This window comes from Meles meles, chromosome 4, assembly GCF_922984935.1.
Source record: "Meles meles chromosome 4, mMelMel3.1 paternal haplotype, whole genome shotgun sequence".
Classification (NCBI taxonomy): domain Eukaryota; kingdom Metazoa; phylum Chordata; class Mammalia; order Carnivora; family Mustelidae; genus Meles; species Meles meles.
This window is the reverse complement of record NC_060069.1, coordinates 26,196,816-26,220,597: the sequence shown is the minus strand read 5'-3', so window position 1 is coordinate 26,220,597 and position 23,782 is coordinate 26,196,816. Positions and strand designations below refer to the sequence as shown.

The 23,782-nt window shown below is 51.2% G+C and overlaps 1 protein-coding gene across 1 annotated transcript in view; it reads left to right on the top strand.

The window, feature by feature from the left end:
- The window catches only part of OSBPL10 (oxysterol binding protein like 10), a 310,546-nt gene that overhangs the window by 270,053 nt on the left and 16,711 nt on the right, over positions 1-23,782 (top strand). The window contains exons 7-8 of the mRNA XM_046002875.1: positions 3,749-3,898; positions 15,284-15,761. Of these exons, the coding sequence (XP_045858831.1) occupies positions 3,749-3,898; positions 15,284-15,761 (628 nt within the window). The remainder of the gene's footprint in view (positions 1-3,748; positions 3,899-15,283; positions 15,762-23,782) is intronic.

The window sequence follows — 23,782 nt, the reverse complement described above, 5'->3', positions numbered from 1 at the left end:
CTTTCCCAGCATTTCTAAAACCATTTCTCGTTTTCAGTTTTCTTCTGAGATCGAGAAACACTGTCCTGCCACCTTGGAGCCCCTGGAGGCAGTGCTCATGGCTTTACAAGCAGAAATCCCAAGGGACTGGAGGGTGTGAGCATGCAGGGGCTCCCAGGAGAGAAGCGGAGTGCTCTGAGTGGGAGGGTGAGGGACTGGAAGGGGCACATGGGCCTAGATCCTGTGACCTTATCGATGTTTTGGATTTCACAGCAGACCAGCAGAATCGACAAACTCTTGACCTGAAAACGGAAGTTTCTCTGCCTTTAAAAGGCCAACAAAGCCTGTTCTTCAAATTCTGAATTTCTTGCAGCACCGTTAACAGCGGATGCTTTGTGGATGCTGACTGAGCTGTATTTACGTTGCTGGCTGACCTCTTTCTCACGGGGTTGACTAGTTCGATACTCCCGTCTTCCTTCCTCTTGCCCTCATTTTCAACCCACAATGCAGGGTGGTCTCGCCTTTCTGCAAAAGACTGAGTTCCAGTCTTTTAGAACTGGAATTGGGGGTGTCTTCTAAGACATTCACTAACAATGTGATGAATTAACCCCCCCCCTTTTTTTTTAAGATTTTATAAGAGAGAGAGAGAGCCTGAGCAGGGGGAGGGGCAGAGGCACAGGGAGAAGCAGACTCCCCGCTGAGCCGGGAGCCTGAAGACGCAGGGCTTGATCCCAGGACCCTGAGATCATGTCCTGAACCAAAGTCAGAGTCTACTCAACCCAGCCACCCAGGCACCCACCTCCCTTTTTTTTTAACCCTGTTTATTCACTTGAGTTTGGGTAGGAGAGGTTTTTTGCAAATCATACTGTAAGATTCTCAGAAGCTCTGGCAGAGGGAAGTGCTGTGGATCCTCGATTAAGCTGAGGATCCAATCCAGAGATGTGTGTCGGCCTCCTCCTGGCCTTTCTTTCCTGCCAGGACCTTAGGGCTCCCATAAGCTCTGACCTCCAGTCGCCTTGGAGTGAGTCAGCTTCTGCGGCCTGTGCACCAGCCTCCATTCTCTCTGCTCGAGCAAGCGTCTCTGAGAGGCATCACTGACACAGAGGAAATGTAATGTTGGGTTGAAGCGGGAGACCGGGGGAGGTTTGTGTGCACATTGATGTGTGTACTTTGTTTCAGTCACGTGGCAGGATCTTGCAGAAAGACTTCCTGGCCATCTGCAGAAGCGCAGGACAAGCTGGGTTTAATTTCTAGGTAAGGCAGACAGCAGGAAGCAGTGTGGTCTCAGGGGGTCCTGTAAACACGTTGCAGCAGGTGAGAAGGTGAGCACGGAGAACGGAGATTTCCCTGCGTGCTGCTCTGTGGACAAATGGGAGACCATGTTTTCTGAAGGAAGGATGGTTCTGCTTCATAAAGCTTATGGCCGCCTCACTTGAGCAATTGATTTGTTGAGTCTGCATTCAGTACTCAGTGAGAACAACTATTTCAAGCAGGAATAATTGTACTCAAGATGGCGGCTCCCTTTCCTGTGGAGACGGTTAAGGACTTGCCATGCCACAGTCCCCTCTCCCCCCAGTGTGGGTACGTGCTGGTAGCTTGATTTGTTTTTAATTATCTTTTTCCTCCCAAAGCAACAAGCCCAGGGCATTGTCCTCTCCTTCCCCAGCTGCCCCGCCCCTGCCTTGAAGGGAAGTCTACTAACACCGAGCACTACCCAGCAGCTCACTACGAAGGAAGTGGCGAGAGCAGCACCTTTGCCCTTGGAAGGGACTGGGTCTGAGCTTTCTGACTTCAGTGGTGTCTGACTGGTGCTGTAAACTCCCAGTGAAATGAGACCACTGTACACTTCAAAACTGAACTCCGGAGGAGGGAGAAAAAAGAGTCAGGAGGGGCAGGTTGGTCTGAAGGTGACCCTACTGTTCCTAGCCTTTCAGCCATTCCAGTAGCAGCACTGAGACACAGCAGATGGGTGTCTAAGAGGTGAAGCTGGAGGAGAGACAGAGTGGCCTTTGGAGCCCCTCCTTCTCCAACCTCCTAGCAGCGAGCCAGGGCAGCCTGCTCCCCCTTCCCCAGAGTCATCTGGTGAGTCTCCTGTGGAGCAGGATGGGGGTCGGGGGTCCTCAGTTATTTCAGTATATTCTGGCAACACAAATTTCCAATGATGTCAAACAACACACATTACGATGAGGTTGGAGATGTGGCACACAATGGGGGAAAATGCAACTCTTGGCCCTGGGGAGAGCCTAACCCCTGTGGGCTTCACTGAGGTCTTCCCAGTGGTCTCTCCAGAACTGGGGTCATTCAGAGGTGATTGAGAATAATTTGAGAAGTATGTCTATGGAAAATGTCTGTCTGGATGGAAATTTTTTAAATGCCTCCCAGGGGAGAAGTACCCTGTATTTTTTCCGCTGAGTGTTGGTAAGGAATGGCCAGCCTGTGTATGTTAGGCCAGTCAGTTATAACCACCTTAGTCATTAATAACCTTGGGGTGTTGGAAGTGCCTTTAGAGAAAATGAGATGATTCTACCTAATGGGGTTTGTAAATCATTAGTGTTTGCATAGACATATGGGCAAGTCTTTATGCTTTCCTTATAAATACCTTGAGCTCCTGCATTTCTGTTTATCAAGTTCATTGGTCTGAGCTGTCCTTGGTGATTAGAAACCATTGTGTAGGGGCACCTGGGTGGCTCAGTGGGTTAAAGCCTCTGCCTTCGGCTTAGGTCATGATCCCAGCCTTCTGGGATCGAGCCCCACATCGGGCTCTCTGCTCAGTGGAGAGCCTGCTTCACTTCCTCTCTCTCTCTGCCTGCCTCTCTGCCTACTTGTGATTTCTGTCTGTCAAATAAATAACTAAAATCTTTAAAAAAAAAAAGAAAGAAACCATTGTGTAATATTTTTGCAGAGTGCTTGGGCTTAGGTGTAAACAAGTACCACAAGAACACAGGTAAACGTGGAGTGGGGAAGAGGGTTACTTCTTTCATAGAATCCCAAGGACAACGTTACGTGATAGCCAGAGTTCTTGATACTGGGGTCTTGGAAAATGCTGTGCTCCGTAATCCCTCTTGTACATTCTGCTCATTAACTTGCCTGTTCACTATGTAATTGGAAAAATCAGAATCAAGCAATTGAATTAATAAACTTGCATCGAGGAAAGCAAGGTCTGTTGGCTAGCATGAGTTTCAGCGTTATAAAATTTCTGTGTTTTTCCTTTAATTTTTATTTTTGTCTCCCTTCCTAAAGTAATGCCAGCTCTGAGGCTTTTTTTTTTTTTTCACACTTGGTGTAGTGATATTAATTGATGTGAGTAGAAATAGTCTCAGAGTAAATTTCTCGTAACTAAGGTAATTTTGGTCTGTCCCGGGGGTGTCTGACTTTTGCTTAGTAACAGAAAAGTTTGCATTGGATATAAAGTGTTTCTGGGTGGTGTAAATTAAAAGGAAAATATTGTATGAACATAGTCCAGGTAAGGGAGCTCATACCCATATAGTTTTTTGAAGAGTGGGAAATTTTCTTTTTTGGGGGGGAAGTCTGCTAATAGGGGGTGATGGGGAAAATGAATGGGCATGCACAACAGCTGAAAGAACTAAAAAAGAACCCCAGTAAGAACCTATACCCCGAAAGAGTCCTCTTCCACCCTGTGGCTAATAGGACTGGCTTACAGAGAAATATTGTTTCTCTTCAATCATTTCTAAGCATATGGGTCCCTACACTGTGCTTCTCTCACTTCTGCTGGACCAGCTGGTGATTTTTATCGATGATCTTGTTTTAGCCAAACTCGGGCCCTGAACTGGTTTTGTCCGAAGATGAAAAAAGTGACACTGAAGATAAGGAAGAGACAGAACTGGGCGTCATGGAGGATCAACGGAGCATAATTCTTCATCTCATTTCACAGCTCAAACTGGGAATGGATTTGACCAAGGTAGGTTGGCATGTCCCCCTGGGTTTGCAGCCCATGGCTTGGGTTCTGTCTCCCCTCACCTCCCCAAGCCTCTTCTACTCACATTCTCATCACCGTGGTGAGACTGGGGAAGTAGAGTGAGAAAAAGGCCAAAATGGCATTTGAGCATGGATATTCCAAGGGATCACTTGAAAGGATGTTTTTGTATCAATGCTCATCTCAGAGCATGAGTGTTGCTTTGGACTCTAGAGAGGAGCTGCTGTCCTAGCTTCTGAAGAAGCACAGGAGATGATAGGGAAAATTCAAGATAAGATTTCCTTGTTTCCTGCTGTGTTCTAGAGAGGATTGAAGTTGTAGAGACAGATGTGGCATATTGGCCCCAGAGAGAACAACGGGAGGAAGGAAAATGGCGGCGCCAGGAGTGAGGCCACGGTGAGCCTGGCCACAACCTGCTGCCAACTGGCATTAGCTTTAACGGCTGGTCCCCAAATGGCAAGCTTGTTGGGAACTCAGATCCCATTACCCACCTGCGAGGAAACAGCCCTGTTGTTTGGTAGAAGAGCAACTGACTCTTGTTAGTTCTGTGCTCAGCCAGGATTCTTCCTGGGGGACAGTATTAGGAGAACCCAGGGTCCTGACTACAGATAGCGAGTTGTTGGGCCCCTAGAGATCCTCCCTCACCCCGAGCCATGGCTTCGTTCTGGAGGCAATTCTAGATGTAGCTGAAGGGTTGTATGGTGGCATGGTTGCGGGGGGGTGGGGGGTGCTGATGCCCATCTGGTTACATTTCTAGCCAGATGCTGAATCCTGATGCCTCCCTGGGAGGGTGCAGTGAGATGGGAGGGAGTGAGCAGCACCCCAGCCCAGTGCTGGACTTGTATTAGGCGTGACATCACTCTTAACCTTAGTGAGCGCTCCCTGTGTGATGAGACTGTGTGGTGTGGTAGATGGACAGCTACTGGGGAGAGACCAGGGGAGGGTGTGCTGGGAAATGGAGGTTCTAGAATCTGAAGGCCAGCCAGAAAATGGTGGACATGCTTGAGATGGTCCATGCCACTGAAGGCACCGCCCCATGGAAGCTGCTGTCAGAGAGGTTGGGTTGTTTGGCTGCCGTGATGGGTCTGGATACCGCAGGTTCATCTCAGACTGTGCTGGAGGCCAGAGAACCAGGAGGGGAGGGCAGGGGCGAGTGTGAGATATTCTTTGAAGAGGAAGATGACAAAATGGTGGCTGACCCCCGCTTACAGGGGACCAAGGAGTCAGGAGCCTCCAAGAGGACAGAAAAGCCTTTTCTGTGGAATGTTTTCTGCGTTTAAATGTGAGTGTCTGATATTCTGGGAGGCTGTAGCACTCTAAAGAAAATGGTGGCCCCATGCTGGGGAGGCCTGATCTCAGAAGGTTCCCTGCCTTCGCTGCTCTCTGCCCTGCGCTTGGATCTGCTCACCAAGCAGTGAAGACCTGGTCTGTGTTATCCTGCCTCATTCCCTCCATTTCAGCCTTCTAGCTGTAGAATGGTCCTGTCCTTTTTGCTAGAGGAATCATTTAAATTTTTATTTATATAGATTTATAAATTATATTTATATTTATATTGATTGATTTTAGAGAGTGAGAGAGAGCATAGGAGGGGAGGCCTTGATCCCACGACCCTGAGATCATGACCCGAGCCAAAATCGAGAGTCGAATGTTTAACTGACTGAGCCACCCAGGTGCCCCTAAATGCTTGCCTTTTTTAAAAGCCACTTTTTTGCTCTTTTGGATTTGTGGACACTTCAGATAGAGCTTGAGTTAAGATCTGGTGGAAGGAATGTGGGTAATAATATAGGCTAGTATAAACTGTGGGTCGTGACCCATTTAGTAGGTTGTAAAACCAATGTAGTGGGTCAAAGGATCATTTCTCAAAAATGAAGTAAAACACCGTGGAAAATCTCAGCGTGTACCTCCCATGAAATTTTTATTTCAGTTCTGTGGATGCGTGTGTACTGGGTCACAACGTAAAACATACTCTCGTTGTGGATCGTCTGAAAAAATATTTGTGAAGCCTTGACATAGAATCATGAATGATCTAGGAGAAAGAATGTCAGAGACACTGAAATTATCCAGGTCAGATGTGGAGAAACACAATAGAACAGTGAGAGGGCTCCGTTACAGCGGGTTGAGCATCTCCGAGACCTCACATTATGGCTCTCTTGTTTTAAAATAAATCCTAGGAGCCATGCCTCTCCTGTTATTACTTTGTTAGGATATAATTGCTTTGCATTTCGGGAGCCCTGGTCTATTCCTAGAAGAGCAACTGTTAGGTTTATTGAATACTCAGTTGGCTATTTGAAAGGAAAGCTTTTCTAGTCCGAGGTGCACCAACTTATTTACTGGGAAGGGGCTATTATGCGAAAACCAAGGGAAGAGTTGATGAGCTGAAATGCGTGTGACAGGAAAAGGTAAACCTTCGACTGCATTGTAGAAAGGTTGATGAAAGTCTCTCTTTGCTCACCATCGCCTTCTCTCTTCTTGGCGTTTGCCCATGTCATGATGTTGAACTTGTACTGGGTTGGCAGGGGATGAATGTAGCCAGCATCTGAGGAGCAAGCACCTGGCTCTTCTTGACTCAAGAATGGAGCTCTGGTCACTCTCCATAAAGCGAGGTGACCCATCCACCGGTCACCAGCATGGCTGGGGTTCCCATGTGACGTTGTGCCTGAGTTAATTAACTGTGGTCCCCAGACCGGGCCAGTCTCATGGGCGAATGACCAGTAGAGTCCCACAGACCCCATCTCAGAGGCAGCCTGTGCTTGATAGAATGTTCTACTGTTGCTCTTTTGAAATTCTTTTCTTTTTTTAAACTTTTATTTATTTACCTGAGAGAGAGTGTGAGCACGAGCTGGGCATGGGTGGAGGTGCTGTGCAGAGGAAGAAGCAGACTCCCTCCTGAGCAGGAGCCTACACAGGGCTCCATCCCAGGACGCCGGGATCATGACCCTAGCAAAGGCAGACGCTTACTGACTGAGCCACCCCAGGCGTCATCTCTTGAAATTCTTAATAACTTTGAGTAAGAGAATTTTCATTTTCATTTTTCACTTTGCCCCCACAAAACATGCAGCTGGTTCTCCCACTAAAAGCACCCCAGGCTGCCTTCGCTCCTCAGATACACTTCCACAACCCCAAGTTGCTGGTGACTACTGACTCCATTTCCACAAATTGTGGGTAGCCTAGAAGGGAAAAGGAGAGAGAGAAGGAACCACAGAAAGATGGCGGGCCTCAGAAGGGCTCTTGAGTAAGGGACATTTAGGTTGAGCCCGAAGGCTGATGGGCATTAGTGGAAGGAGCGAGAGGGCATTCCTGGCAGAAGGAACAGCATGGGCAAAGCCGGAGAGCACGAGGCAGTGTGACTGGAGTCCAGCGCATGCTGGCGAGGAGCCCGGTTGAACCTGAAGTGGATAGCGGTGTCCAGATCCTGCGCAGCCTTGTGGGTCATGTGAAGAAGGGTGAACTTGATGCTGAGGGCAACAAGAAAGCTTTGGAGAGTTGGATGTAGGCAAGACAAACAAGGAGGAGGGACTGTGCTCTGCCTGGCCTCCAGGGAGAGGGACCACAGAATGCTGGGGGGAACAGGAGGTCTGTGACCTTCTTAATCTCCTCTTCATGGATATCAAAGACAGTAACGCGTACATTCACACATTTATGGAGACACACACCTGCTGGGTAGTGTTCTAGACACTGGGAGTGAAACAGTGAGCAAACCTCCAGCATCCCTCCTGGAGCTCGTGGGAGGGAGGAGGCAGACAGGAAAAGAGAGAGGAGTATAGCAGAGCAGGGCTTCCTGGAGGGAGCTCCTAGGACACCGTAAGGACTTGGGACTGAGTGACGTGGCGGCCACTGGAGAGTTTTGAGCGAAGAAACAGTGTACTTGTAAGGAATTGTTTTGACCCCTGTGGAAGGTGAACGGGGATGCGGGCGAGTGGGGTGCAGGCAGCGGGGAGGGGTAGACACAGAGGAAGTGAGAGGTGATGGCAGAGTGGCAGGGGCAGATTTTGGGTGTCCCCACAGGATTCGGATGTCCTGGTTGCGTATGGTCTGGATGCGGAACGTGAGTGGAAGAGGGGTAAGGAACGACTCTGGGATTCTGACCTGAGCCCCTGCAGGAATAAAAACTAGAGCTGCCGTTTGTCTCTGTGACCCATTGCTGTGGAATTAACCGCCTCAAAAGTCGTTGCTTCAAATAGCCATTTTGTTTGTTCTCACTATGTGGGTTGGGCCGACCTCGGCTGGGTGGGCCTGCTGTCTGTCTGGTCCATGGTCACTCGCATGTCTCCGGTCGGCTGGCAGGTTGGTGGTGGGCTGGTGTGACTGAGACAGCTGGGCCTCTCTCTGTCTCTCCATGAAGTCTTAGGATCTCTACCCGTGTGTCCTTCCCGCATGGTCTTTCTGACTGGGAAGCCAGACATCTTACAGGGCGACTCGAAGTTCCCAGGAGGACAAGTGTGAAGCGGAGAAGCCTTTTTAAAACTTGGGCTTCAGAGTGGCGCATGTTACTGCCTCTGTACTGATTAAAGCAAGTGTGCTTTGCAGGAGCTGTGGTTCACGTGGTGCCCCTGATGGCCACCGCCCTTACAGGGTAGGGCAAGACCATGGGAAGAGCAGGCTGGGGGTAGCACGAATTCCTCATGGGTCTCTTAGTTCTGAGATGGGCATCCAAGTAGAGAGGACGTGTAGGCAGTTGGCAGAGAAGTCTGAGGGTTCTGAGCGAGGTTCAGGCACAAGGCTGAGAACAAACAAGGAACAGAGGATGTTTGAAGCCAGGAGGTGGGAATGAGTTCTGCCAGGGAGTGAGTGAAGATACAAGGAATGTCCAAGGACTGAGTCCTGTGATGCCCCAGTTTGTAGAGGTTGGATCATGAGAAGGATCCTGGAAAGGAGGTTGAGAAGGGCCAGCCAGGAAGGCAGGACAGAAACCAGAGGAGTGTAAGTTCACGGAGCCATGGGAAGGGAATGCTTCCAGGAAGAGAAGAGCGTCGGCTGTGTGGAACTGCTGCGGGGTGGCCAGAGAGACTGGCCCTGGAAACAGACCATCACTTTTGTTTTTGTCAAGGTTTGATGGGGTGGCTTCAAGGGAGATTAAGAAGAACAGTGATGGCGGAGAGGAAAGACGGCTGTTTCAAGAGCTTTGAACATAGTAAAGGGGGAGCAGAAAGTTGGGTGGAAGCCAGAAGTGGACCTGGCCTTGGGAGGCTTCATTTCTGAAGGTGTCTAGGTGCTGGTGGGAATAGAGAGGAGAGGGGTGGTGGCTGCAGGAACCCGAGTAGGAGGAGGGCAGAGGGTCCAGAGCATGGGCGGAGGGTCCCCCTTGGAGAGGACAGTGTAGCCATTGCCTCCAGGCAGCAGGAGCCAGGGTGAAGAAGGGGGCCCTGAGCCAGACTGTCAGGACTGAGCCCGAGTTCCCTAATCTGAGTGCTTCAGTTTCCTTACTGTGAACCCGGGACAGCTGTACCTTCCGTGGGGCTGCTCTGCGCGCATGTGCACCCGACGTGCGAAGGCGTCAGCGTACTGCCTGGTGAGCGCCGCAGGGGAGTTGGCTCTGTGATGATCATGGGCACGCTCCGGGCACTGCTTCACTTGTCCCAGGGACCACAGAAGCAGGGGGATCATGTGATACGGAGGGAGGGTTGTGAGAGATTTGAGGAGGTCAGTCACGGCAGCAAGGAAAGGAGTGATGGTCTCAGGGCAACTTAGAAGGTAGGAGGATGGCCATACCCTCCCACAGGGGCACTTAAGTTTGCTCTGGTCACAGACGTAAAGGAGACCCATCTGCATGTTGTCTCGCTCCCTCCAGGGAGGCGGAGCTGCAGGTTGAGGCATAGAGAATGAGAGGTGCTGGATTATGGCGGAGTTAAGTTTCTGGGGCAGAAAGTGGCAGAGTCTGGGGGCAGGGATCAGAGGGAGTAAGTGTAAGGCGGGGCCGTGGACTCCATGCCCACATGGCAGGAAACGAGGTAGGGGACAGAACAGGGTTGCTGGTCTGCTGGTCTTGGTGGGGCTGGGATGAGGTGGAGTGAGGCGGGACATCTGGGGTAATGGGTGGAGAGTGGCATGCTGGGAACTGAGGTGGAGGAGGGTCATAGTTGTGGGTAGCAAGGTGACCCGCCTGGATTCCTCTGTGGGGGGAGGGGTTAGCCAAAACTCCCAATTTTATGGGGTCCGATGAGAGGGAGATCTTCTAGAACAGTGTATTTCGTGTTGCTCCAGATGGCCCAGCTGAGTCCATAGAGTAGGTGGGAGTCTGGGGGATAGAGATTGTGGTTAAAACTCGTGCAAGGCAAAGGGAGGGAGGATTGGGCTCTCCTCAGGTGAGGAGGTCCCTCTCCTGAAGGTACACAGTGCCTATCCCATTACTACCTAAAACTGGGTTCCCCTCTTAGTGTCAAGCCAAGAGACACGATCAAGCCAAAGACTAGGAGAAAGAAGGATTTCACTTGCCACAAGTAAAGGAGAACACCAGGGATGTTTCCCAAAGCAGTGTCTCCCCGAACAACGAGTCTGGGGCAGTTGTAAGTCAAGGGTGCATACATATTGCCCACTGGTGAAGACAGCGTGGAATTGGGGCCGAAGGCATCTTAAGGTGACAGAGCTCGGGTCAAAGTCAGGAGGGCGGCAAGGGTCAGCATCACCAAATCCCCGTCTCCTCTCGGGCCGGTATCTGAGTGCCCAGGGGACTTTAGAGCCCACAAAGATGACTCAAGTCCACCTTTACCTCTGAATCCACCCTGGGAGTTCTACCACAGATTTACTGTCTGCACTAAGACTGTCTCCTGAGAGGGGCAGGTCCTACCTTCTTTCACTAGGTAGTGGGGGGTGAGGGGGGCACCTCAAATGACCTTTCTAATGTCAAGAAAGCAGGTCTTCCTCTTTCTTTTCCCAGGGACCCCTAACACTTTCTGCTGCCACCAGCAATTACGGCAGACAAGATTCTCTCTTTGTGAGAGAGGCTGGCTGAGATAATTTGCAAATTTCTATGATTCTGAAAGAATTGCTTGAACTGTTGCCATAACACCATTTGTAAAACCAGGGGGAGATCCCGTGGAATCTGACCCCACAGATCCCACCGCGCAAGCAGCCATGTCCTCACCGGCAGGCTTGGGGAAGTGAGCGCTGTCCTTGCCCGTGTACTCTTGACTGGCTGTGCAGCCTTCCACAAAGTTGCCACACGGCCTTCCGTGTGCTCAGCTACTAGTGTGACGGGTCATGTGTGTCTCTGCGGCTTCTCGATCCTAGCAGGAGGGAGCAGACATCTTGGGTATACAGGTTCTCTCCTTGGATGGTTTTAGTAGGCTAATTTCCAGGTTTAGTCATGGTATGCCAAATATCAGTGTTGCTATACTTCAGCTCCTCCTTCCAATGGGGAAGTTTTTAGGAGGAGGGTCAGAAGAGCCAGGGTTTGCCCTGGAAATGAACCCCCACTGGTTAGCTGTGGGTATGTAGTGTCCCATTCCCTCCAATTATTGTGTCCACTAACCTTCCCGATGCCTTTGGCTCTTCTCTCCAAATCTTGTTTTGTTTTGTTTTAAAGATTTTATTTATTTATTAGAGAGTGAGCAAGAGAGAGCATGAGTGGGGGGAGGGGCAGAGGGAGAGGGAGAAGACTCCTCAATGGGCAGGAAGCCCAACGTGGGGCTTTATCTTGGGACTCTGGGAGCTGGCATTTTAAAGAAAGCCAGGGGAGCGTCCTGTGGGCTAAGACCCCTTTGGCATGTGAATTATCCACCCTTTATTTCTAAGGTTGGAGTTTCGTGTTCTTCCCCTGGCTCCCTTAAAGGACTACAGAGATCTGTCTTGGTGGGTGGTCTCAGCCTCTCTGTGCCGGCTCCTTGGCACTGGGTGGGTCCACCAGGTTCAGGACTGAGTTATGTAGATGATTCTCAAGGTTATTAAATGAACGGATGTTTCTTTGGAGAAAATTGCACCTGCTCTTGGCCTTTCTTTGCAGAAGCCTGCTGTGTTCCCTGTTCGGGGGAAGAGACTCTTGTGACTATCTCTTTGGACCCTCTGACTCTCTCAGCGATTGATTATTTTGCAGTTCTAAGAGTCCAACGTGGAGATTAGTTGCTTCTAGACTGACACAACTTTAAATGTAATTAATTGTTTTCTGAGTCCCAAATGCAGATCTTTTTTTTTTTCTCTTTCCCCAAAGTAGTTCATCGTCTTAATTATGTTAATGGGAGAAAAGGCAGCCCTTATTGATGGCTGGATAAATTCTCCAGTAGGAATCCCAGACATTTGGATGCTGTCGGTCTGCACAGCTGGGCCATCACTCACATCTCCATTGCAGGCACATAGCCCAGTTAGCACCCGCCACTTCTTGGCTCTCTATCTCCAGTGTCCACTGCCCAAGGAACAGATGATGAAGTGACTTGTTTGCAAAGGCACACACGTGCACATGCACACACACACACACACACACACACACACACACGAGACGGAGATCGTACGAAAGATAGAAATCTGCTTTAGAGAAAAGCATATTATCATGCCTAAAATGTTCAGGGTGCTGTTTTTTTTTTTTTTTTAAGATTTTATTTATTCAGTTGACAGACAAGCAGGCAGAGAGGCAGGCAGAGAAAGAGAGAGAGGAGGAAGCAGGCTCCCCACTGAGCAGAGAGCCCGATGCGGGGCCTGATCCCAGGACCCTGAGATCACGACCTGAGCCAAAGGCCCCTCAGGCGCCCCAGGGTGCTGGTTTTGAAAGGACCAGAAAGATCTGGTATTTTGCACAAACACCAACCAGACAGACCGGCAAGGGATGAAAGAAGAGATTGTCCTTCCACTGCCAAGCCATCCTCCTCCGTCTCTCTGGGTATTCTACCCTTTCCAGCTCCGACAAGGCTGCAGTATCATTGTCACGTGTAGAATATATATCCAAGGGGGCTGGCCTTGCTGGTGGCTGTGAGACCACGTTCCCTGGGTCTGCCATCTGGGGAGGGCTGGCTTTGGAAATTGGTAAGTTCTCAGGTATCACCTGAGTGGAAGGCAGCCCACTTAACTGACTGACCCTCCAGAAGGGCCCCCCTCCCCAGTAATGCTGTTTACTACAACAAGCATTGTGGAGGCCAGGGTGGAGATGTTTGGGGTGTGGTGAGGATCTGAAGGAGGGAGTTGCTGGTTTAGTCTTGGAAGTAGGAGCCGTCAGAAAAAGCTTCACAGAAGAGGATACCCTTGAGTGGAATAGCTGGTCATCATTTGGACAAGGCAGGAGGAGGCTAAAAAAAGGAAAACAGGATTTGAGTGAGTGTGTGTGTGTGTGTGAACTTGTAAGGGGAGGGATGGAGGTGGAAAGTGAGGGATAATGTCCCACTAGAGGGAGGTGGGGGGGTGCAGGCTGGACTTCATTAATCTCTTGTAGAGATTCTAGAGAGATGGGCCTGGCTGGGCATGGAGAAGAAATCAAGGCGGGTCTGACAGGAGGGAGGCCATTGGGGAAGCCATAGCCGCACTTTTCCAGGTGGGGGCGCTGTGCTTGCCTTTTTTCATTGCCGATGGTCTCCCTCCCCGTGGTAATTAGTAATTTTTGGACAGGTGCATTGCCAAGTCATTCCAGGAGGAGTAGAATAGGCCAGAAGGTGGGGTTCATGGTCCTCTCTTTCCTGTGGGCCACTTCTTGCTTCCCACTTACTTTTTTTTATAGATTTGTTCATTTATTTTAGAGCATGGGCACAGGCAATTGGAGGGGGAGAGGAACAGAGGCAGAGGGAGAAGCAGTCCCCACTGAGCGCAGAGCCCAGTGGGGGGGCTCGATTCCAGGACCCTGGGATCATGACCTGAGCAGAAATCAAGAGTTGGAGGCTTAACCGACTGAGCCACTCAGGCACCCCCTGCCCCCGACTAATTGATCAGTGGCAGTAGGTGAGGTGGCCCGGCTGTCCCTGTTGTTCTGTCCAGTGAACTCTTACCTCCCTAGTCCCCTGAGGGAAAGAAAATGCTGCCATTAGCCAGAAGCAGATACTTGTGTCAGGGGTAATGGGAAGAATTTGGGTGGCAGTTGGGAACCCCAAGTTTCCTGCGTGGTGCCTTTCCTCCCCTCCCCTCTCCTCATCTCTGTCCCCTCCCCTGTGAGACTGGAGCATTGGACTCCATCACCCTGAGGTTCCCTTTCCGTTCTGGTGCTCAGTGATTTGGGGTGCCGAGTGGAGTTCTTTTTCCTTGTTATTTTGTTTTAATCCTTCAGCTTCTGAGTTCAGAATACTAGTTGGGGGAACCATTTTACATTCTTGCCCTTTTCAAAAGTCTGTACTGAGAAGGTAATGACGGTAGCCAGTTCCTTCCTCCTAATTTGAGTCTCGAGTACACACTCTACAATTGTCCTCGTCCAGAGCTGGGATTGTTGCCGGAGAAGCCCCAGTCCAGAGAGAAGGATGCAAGCCAAGGCCACGGAGCCCCCTTCATGGGAATGGAGTCCCTCAGGCCTGACTATCCTCCTTGGAATTCTGCCCTTTCCCTCCCGGGTTCCCTCATGATCACGGTTCCCTGCTGGGGAGGGAATGAGAGGACAGGAAATGGGGTGGTTTGGGGAAGGCCCAGAGATGGAGACATTTGTGACTTTTTTTCCTTTTTAGATGGAAGTGTTTAGATTGGAGGTGTTTGTTCCCAAGGCTTGTTAAATCCAAAGTCCCTGCACAGCCTGTCCACTCGCCAGAAGGTTCTGTATTAAGGGCCAGCCCACTTCTTTGTAACCTCTGCTTATTTCTTCTGGCCAGCCCTGCTGAGCAGGCTTCATGCACAGCCCCTCTCCTCTGTTGCAGCTCTCTGGACATTTGCTGCTCGCCAATTGGCCTTCCCTCCCAGAGACCTGGGCCAGGGGCTCTTCCTCACTCCTGCTCTGCCCTGATCATGTCGGGATTTGTATGCTACTCTTCTAACAGAGATCTCCAAATAGACCCTCTCAGTGGTGGTGTGTGCTAGTCCACCTGGACCCCCTCTGATGCGGCACCTGCAAACCCCCAGTGTCTGTGTTCGTGGGGACACACTGAGCAACCCCCTTGGTTGTGTCTGATGTCAGAAAGGAAAGTACAAAGTCCTTCCCAGCTCTTTTCTTCACATCTCTAAGTAACAAGGAGTAAAAGAGGGTTCTGTGCGAGGACAGAGAGCGGTGGAGCGGGAGGCAGATACCGCCGTTTGAGTTCCAGCTGAGCAGAGAGCCGCTCCGAACCGTCTCAACCGAAAAAGCGGGTTGGCTTTAGGCCACCCCTGCAGCCACGTCTCTAACCTTGTTTTCTTGCATGCTGTTTCCCCTGATGTGTCATTTGTCTAGGAGTCCAAAGAAATCGTGCTCTGGCTGAAGCCATGATGGGTTTGCTGGGTGGAGGTTGCAACCTCTTTCGTGTGATCACGGCATCTCCTGTCTTTGTCTTCTTGCCAACGTAGGTGGTGCTTCCCACGTTCATCCTGGAGAAGCGATCCCTGCTGGAGATGTACGCAGACTTTATGGCCCATCCGGACCTGCTGCTGGCCATCACGGCCGGGGCCACGCCAGAGGAGAGAGTCATTTGCTTCGTGGAATATTATCTCACAGCCTTCCATGAGGGCCGCAAGGGGGCGCTGGCCAAGAAGCCCTACAACCCCATCATCGGTGAGACGTTCCACTGCTCCTGGGAGGTTCCCAAAGACAGGGTCAAGCCAAAGAGGACTGCCCCCCATTCTCCTGCTGGCCATGAACAGCCGACGGCTGAGGACCCTTCCAAAAGCTACAAACTGAGATTTGTGGCCGAGCAGGTGTCCCATCATCCCCCCATCTCCTGCTTCTACTGTGAGTGCAAGGAAAAGAGACTGTGTGTCAACACTCACGTATGGACCAAAAGCAAGTTCATGGGCATGTCCGTGGGGGTCTCCATGATAGGGGAAGGTAAGCCATGTCGTATATTTGGTGGAACTCGGCCCTTACACGGTGATGTTTGCACAACTGATAGATGGTGGATGCCTCTCTGTGTGGAGTTCTTTGTTTTTATTTTGTTTTGGCATGCGGGGTGGCTAGGTGGTAAAGAGGGACAGGTTTTGTTATTTTGGGATGAGGCCCTGGTAGTTTCTCAGTGGGGCCCAGGTTGTAAGCGACGTGGGATATGCCTGGATCGTTGACACGTTGTACGTGTTATGAGGCCCACCTTACATACTATATTTTCAGCTTTGCATGAATTTTTTAAAAGATTTTATTTATTTGGCAGAGAGAGACACAGCGGGAGAGGGAACACAGGCAGGGGGAGTGGGAGAGGGAGAAGCAGGCTTCCCGCTGAGCAGGGAGCCCCATGCAGGTCTCGATCCCAGGATCATGACCTGAGCTGAAGGCAGATGCTTAACAGCTGAGCCACCCAGGTGTCCCTCAGCTTTGCGTGAATGTTAAGAACTGGCTCCACATCTGTGAAGACACATTTTTGTTCATTCTCTCCAGTGTTCTGGCTCAAGAAGAATAACAATGCTGCCTATTCCAAATCTGCTGGTAAACATTCCCAGGGCAAATCTCTGGTTTCTGCTAGAGATTTCTGAAGCAAGAACAATGTAATCACACCCTGTGTGGCTCTTGCGTTCCTATTTTAGCAAATAGCCGTGAATGAAGTTGATTCATTGTTGGAAGAAACCTGTAAGAATCCTTGTCACACTGAGGCATCTGTGTTCGTGGTTCTCCAACTTCTCTGAGTCACGGATTCCTTTGAGGTTTTGAGACTATGGATTCTCTTCTCGGGGAAAGGAAAAAAACCCAATGCACGATTGAGTCTTCAGTTTCAGGGAGTACACGACTCCTTGGAAGTCCTTCCGAAAGCCCATGAGATGAGAACACCTCTCGTTCGCTGAGGGCATTTTTATTGAGTACCAGCTAGATGCCAGACACTGTGTGAGGAGATAAGGATTCTTGTACGAACAAAATAGACCCCCCCCATCTGTCCTCATTCAGCTTCCATTCTACTTCTGTTTTCCTGGTAAATAAAATTATGTAGGTTGTGTGGGAAGGTGTGAGGTCCTGTGCAGAAAAATAAAGCAGGGGAGGGACCGGGGAGCAGTGGGGCTGGGGCAGGAGGGGCTTCGAGATGGGATGCGCTGGTGGCTGGGAAGGCCTTTGATTTATAAACAAAAATATGGGTGCAGGAGATTCCAATCTTATCCTGTTTTGTTTCGTTCCTTATGCTAAGTCTCCCTTGTGATGAATTACTTGGGGGTGAAATGTGGGTTTGGGGGAGGAGGTGGGGTGCGGAGCCCATTCACACCTTCAGGTCCACTCATCGCCCATGTGCATCGAAGGCACCTTCTTGAGAGACCTGTTTCTCTCCTTTAGACTCCCTTAGCTCTTAGGGGGTGGTTCAGATAGCTTATCGGTTTGTTTGTGAAACGAAGAGTGCCGTTTTTGGTGGCATGCACACCGCAGGGACTGGGACAAGACAGAAGCCCCTGCCCTCAGCTGACAACTGAGGCGTGAATCACAGAAAACAAGGCACCTGCAGGAAACATGCCGCGTGACTGGCGCTGACGAGACAAAGCAGGACGGGGTGATAGGGAGTGGGGTGCCCAGCAAGGGGGTGCTGCCTCTATTCATAGGACAGACCTCCACAAGAATGTAGCCTTTTTTTTTTTTTTTTTTTTAATTTTATTTGACAAAGCAAGAGAGAGCCCAAGCAGGGAGAGAGGGAAGAGGGAGAGGCAGGCTTCCTGCCCAGCTCGATCCCAGGACCCTGTGGGATCATGACCTGAGCTGAAGGCAGACACTTAATGACTAGCCACCCAGGCGCCCCCAGAAGGCAGCCTTTGAGCAAGCGCTTGTCGGGGGTGAGAGAGGAGCTGTGTGGACAGTTGGAGGAAGGGTGCTCCTGGCTGAGAGAGCAGGAGGCTGGGAGGCCCTGGGCGAGCATGCGAGGCTGGGCTGTTCTGGGAACTTCGTTGTGGCTGCAGTGGCGGGAGGAGAGGGGACGGGTCAGAGAGGAAGACCACTGGAGGCTAGCTCGGGGGTCTGCAAGGACTGGGGCTTTTCCTCTGAGTGAGGTGTGAGTCCGTGGACTGTGCACGTGGCTGGAACCCATCCCCAGGGCTGCTGGAACCGATGAGGGGGGAGCGGGGAAGGGCCCAAGGGCCCAAGGGCACAGCTGGAGGAAGACAGACAAGTCCTTTCTTTTCTCTTCCTCCCTCCCCGCCCCACACATACTTTCAGTCTGTCATTAGCCCGGGTAAGGTGCTCAATGAATAGATCTTCTGATAAAGGTAAATGCACTTTCAGGTACATGGGGAATTTATTCCAATGCCTTTCTGGGGATTCCTCTGCGCTCAGAGACAGTGCCTGCTGCCCCGTGCCAGGGCAAGGCAGTCACAAATTCGTAAAGGAGAGCACCAGGCAGGTACCTTCCAGCCTTTGGGCCCCTGAGTCAGGATTCTTGACATTGGACAGAGATCTGGAGATTTTCCATAAAGGTGGAGATTTGCAAATCTAGGGATTTAGGGAGTTCTTCAGTCCATGACGCTCAGTCTCTCCCCAGCCGTCCACCTCAGGAGTGGGCTGTGGTGAGGAGGCTGTGTACAGACGTGTTGCCTGTCCTGTTGTCTTGCTAGCTCGGCCCTTCTGGCACATTCTGCGCCTCTCTTCCTTCTTCCCTGGGTGCTGTTACCCTGCTCTGTCCTGGGCTGGGGCTCCTTCCGTCACCCGCAGCCTATGTGACCAACATCCATCTCCTCTGGAACTTTACTTGAGGAAGGTGGGTCTTCTTTCCCCCAGTGTCCCCCCGCTTCCCGCACCGACGTTCTCTTACTGTTGGTGGTTGTTGAGTGACAGTGGCTCAGAGTGGGGGCATCTGAAGTCTCAGGGTTTGCTCCCCTGTTCCCAACAGGTGACGGATGGGGCCTGGGGCCTTGGATTCACTTGGCACAGCCCTGGGCATGCTGGGCAAAGCTCTTAATGCAGTGGGAGGGAGATCATCTAATACCCTCCCCGAGACCCTCACCAGAGCCATCCCTCAAGTAGAATTAGAATCTGCTGCTCCCAATTCTACCTGCTACCCAATTCTACCTTCCAGAGAGACACTCTGGAAGGGTCCTCCCTGGACATAGTCCTTTCTGGCCACCCAGTGCATTCCTGATGCGGACGGACGTGGGAGGGGTCAGGGGACCTACCCCTGGCTCATTCTTGGGAGGCCTTTAATTTCCCAATTCCTTCCAGAAGCTACATCCCCATTCATATTAATTAAATGTGCACTCTGTAACACCCAGGATCCTTATTTTTTCCTAGCAAATACTTTTTTTTTCTTTTTGGCTTAAACGACTGAAATTTATTTTCTCAGAGTTCTCGAAGCTAGAACTCCAAGATCAGTGTCAGCAGGTTTGGCTTCCTCTCCCTGGTTTGCATGTGGTCATCCTTCCTGCCATGTCCTCATGCTCTTTCTTCTGTGTTCTTAATTCCTGGTGTCCTCGCAAATACCTTTTTTTAAAAAAATGATTTTATTGATTTATTTGAGAGAGAGAAAACACGGAGAGGGAGAAGCAGGCTTCCTGCTGAGCAGGAAGCCTGATGTGGGGCTCCCTCCCAGAACCCTGGGATCATGACCTGAGCTGAAGGCAGACGCTTAACCAACTGAGCCACCCGGGTGCCCTCCCCATCCCCCCAGAAAATACTTTAAAGTGTCCCCAAATGTTGGAGCAAAAGGTTCTGGTTCCTGTATTCAGGGGTCCGTTGGGGGAGTGGGAAGCCAGATTTTCTTTCCCCCCCCTCACTAATTCCTTGTACTGATCTAGCACATTCCATGCATTTGTTGATTGGGTCTGAAGTAAGTTTTTTTTTCCACCCCCTCTTTCTTGAAAATTAGATCTTAGAATGGGTCCACGGGAAGTTTTTATATGCAAATACATGGGCTTATCTTTTAAAAGTACAGCCTTTAGGCTGTGCCATATTTGGCAAGGACAAAATGCCATTATGCACTGCTTCCTTGGGGGACCCCCCCTCCCAGGTCCCTCTACCCTGGCACTCAGACCCCTAATTGACAACACACTGTTCCGTGCCCTCCCCCCCACCCCGGGAGCAAGGCCCCTCCACTCATCAACCACTCTGCGGGGGAGCTGAGGTATATTCAGCTGCACTTACAACCTGTTCCCCCCAAAACTCCGGGGCCAGAGCCCAGGAAATGGCACAGCCTAATTTGGTCTGTGGGGAGAGGCAATTAGTTCTAGCTCATTCTAGCAAGAGAATGCCGCATGGGCCTGGTGATTGGGAGAGCCGATGCTGCCAGGCCTGCAGACCCGGCCGGAGCTCCTTCCTGCCACTCGGTGCTTCCCAGAGACCGCGTCCTACTGGAAAAGTTGGGGTTCCTCAGAATGAGAGAGGTGTGAAATTATTTCAAATGTATCAGTTTGGAGATCTTAATGTGTTGCCTTAATGTTGATTGGTGAATCAATCTGTGGAATTTAAAATGGAAATCTTGCAGCTTGAAAACTAACCGTGATGTGGAAGTATTGATTATTTGGCATTTTTTTGGCTTCTCTCAGCTCTTAGGCTAATTAAAAAGGGACTTTCATTTGTGAGCCCATCTGTAAGTCTGGTTTTAATATAGTCTTTTATTCATATTAGGGACAGTTTCTTGTTTTTTTTTTAAATGCAGGCCTGGAAGAGGAGTTAGGACTGAGAAAGCGTAATTGCAGGTGATTAATGAGAAAGCACACATTTGTGGATTTTTAGAGAAAAGCCAGAGGAGTGTGGTCTCCCCAGTGCTTTCCTACCAGCTCAACGTTGGGGCTCACTGATGTCTGTGGGCTTCAGGTTTGCAAGAGATTTTTCTTTTTTTTCTTTTTCTTTCTTCCATTTTCTTTTCCTTTTCCTTTTTTTCTTTTTTTTAAGTACTCCACACCGAGGGTGGAGGCCAGCACAGGCTGAACACAGGACTCTGAGATCATGAGACAGACACTTAACTGACCCAGCCACCCAGGTGTCCCTGCAAGACATTTTTCTAGAGCTGAGTGGGAAGAGGACGCCTCCCACCTCTCTCTTCACCCGTCATGTGCCTGACCCACTGCCACTTTATGATTCGCTCTTTAGTCCCAAATGTACCCCAGCTCAGGGTTCACCACCAAGAGAGCCGCCCCAGAGAGGAGGAGTAGTTAGCCTATAAAACCTCCAGGATTCTGGCTGTGTGCCAGGTGGAGGCTTTTCACCGAGTTCTAGAATCACCCTCTTCTCCTCACCACAGCCCTGTGAGGTATGGATGCCATCATCCCTGTGTCACGGATGAGGAAACTGAGGCACAGAGAAGTTACGATTGCCAGGCCGGTGAGTGACTGAGGGGTTGGAAGGCCTCCCTCACCCCCTCCCCCGCCCCGCCAGCCGCCGGCCCCCGAGAGATCTCCCTCTCATCCAGCCCTTTATGAACACTTGGGGCCGAGGATCGTGTGAACATGTTGTAAAGAGAGTATCAGCCGTAGAACCCTATGTCACCAAGTTGACATTGGCAAATGAGGCCAGGAAGGTGGCACGAGGAGCCCAGGATGTGTGCCCCTGTCCTGAGAAGAGGCTGCGGGCGGGCTGTGTGGCAGGGTGTGAGCCCCCAGGGCACTTCCAGCTGAGGCCTGGGAGGGCTGGCCACCCAGGGATGCTGTAGCCATCAGAGCTGAGGTGGTGCCCTGGAGGACATGTTGGCCACCTGGGAAGGCTTCTACTGCTAGTTAGCACGGAGGCTGGGGATGGGCGGTGCCAGGGAAGCCTCTTCTCCGGGACCTTGGAGGCAGGCCTGCTGGGGATGGACAGCCGCCTCTGCGTGGACCCAGGGGTCTCCTCCCAGCTGCCACAGACCCAGAGACCCTGCAAATGTGGCTGGCCCCGGGGAACCTGGAAGCTTGTGGGTAGAACTGGGCCAGGGAGGAAGGTCTGAGGTGGCCTCTCTCTCTCCTCAGCTTTTCCTTCTGATTCTCCTTGCCTGTTGGCATCCTACCTATTGTCTGGTATTAGCTGTGATTTTCCACCTGCTCTGGGCCATCTCCAGCAACTGAACACAAGGAAGTCAGACACCAAGTGGGCTTTGAAACAAAAAGTGTGTCAGCCCCGACTGTTCTCCTCCAAGGGTCCTGCTCAGAACCTGTAAGAATTGAGCCAGCAAAGGGCAATTCTCTTGCCAGACACATCGTCCCTCTCCGTGGGCGCACAGGGCAAGGCCTCTGGGGCATCTGGGGAGTCTACTGGCTGCCCCTGGGAGGAGGGAGAAGGATCCGCAGGGAGGCATTCGCTGGCCTGGGGGCTTGAGTTTCCCAGAGCTGGGTTAATTCAGTTGCAAGAGCTAAGGCAAGGTGGAGAAGTGGGGAGGAGGGCTGCTCTGATGTTCAGCATATTTGGCATAACGTAAATGTGCAAATAACGTTTATGTTACATATATTCAGTTATACTCCTGGCGGGGGGAAGGAAGGAGAGAGAGAGATTGAGATTTAAATGCTGCCACGATATCTGTCCTCCAGTCCTGCCCACGTGATCGTGAGTGACCCACAAACCTCAGCTCCTGCATGCGCCCCACTGGTTAAGCCTCCCTCCACTCACACGCATGTACACGTGCGCACACACGCACACACGCGAGTGTGTCAACGCAGAGCAGCAGGCCCCCTCCCTGTTTCTGTGGCTCGGCGGAACTGACTTTCCTGGAGTTAACAGGGAGGGTTTCTGCTGGTTCCAGACCAGCCTTGTCGGCTACCCGCAGACGGTAGCCCATGGGCGAGTAAGGGGATGGTCAAGGGTAAATTGAATTATAGCTGTACCCTCCTTCAAGTGTGACTTTGGCGACTCAACATTCAGGACTCCTCTGTACGATTTAGTCCCATCTGTCCTCAGCCTCCCAGGCAAGCTCATCAGTACTACATCAGTACGAGACGCTCATCTCGCCTGAGAGGGAAGCACTGCCTAGCCAGACTACTTAAACTGTGTTTCAGCTTGCTCATCCTTACTTAAAAATGAAAAGTACTGCCAAATGGGGTCATTGTGAAACTTAAGGGACAGAATGGGGAAGCCCCCCAGGGATGCCGGGCAGCCAGAAAGTGCCAGCTCACACAGGCACCATTGACCCCGGGATCTGGGGAGGGGGGGATGCCACCAGGGTGGGGTTGAAGGGCAGCATGTTCGTTCCTGGGACGCACAGTGCACCTGCAGATGGCCAGGCTGGGAATGAGCTGGGACAGAGGACCAGGCCACATGCAGGTCCCTGAGCCCCAGGGCTGGAGTGGGAGGTCCAAAAGGTTCTTTGCATGGAACACATGTCAACTCATAGCCTGGTTCGGGGGCATCTGCTGGCCTATATGGGCCTCAGGGTGCAGTGAAATGCTGCCCTTCGAGTGTGGGTGCCCAGCCTGGCAGGCCAGAGTGAGGGCTGGACTTCAGCCCTTGAGGGCACGTTGTGCAGTGCATAAACTACACAACAGTATACAACTAGATTCCCAGCTCTGGGAGTTTGTGCATTTAAATCAAGGCTTTTGTGTCAGCTTTTGAGAGCTTGGTGAAAACCGTGGCCCTTTTCCCTAGAAAGCAGACAAACCCAGATACTTTTGCATTGTTCCAGAGGACTAAGACCTCTCCACACCTGATGCTTGGACCCCGAGTTGGAGACCCCCTGATCTACAGGTGGGGAGCTCATGTGGATAGTGCCTGCGCCCGGCTGCTGATAGCAGGGTCCAGTCTGAGTTCTCTAGCTTCATGAGAACTGTGAAGGTCTGTGCTGCTTTCAGAAAAAGGCAGAACTTCTTTACATACTATTTCAAAGGTTAAAAGAAGATCTGGGCCCTGCTGAATTGGCCAGCCTGCACACCTACACCTACTCCCTCCCTTTTGCATGTGGGCCCTTCCCTCAGCCCTTCCTGGCTCACCAGTCTCCTTCCCACCACAGGCCCTTTGCACCTCCTCTTCCCTCTGCTTGGACTATTTCTCTCGTCTCTTTA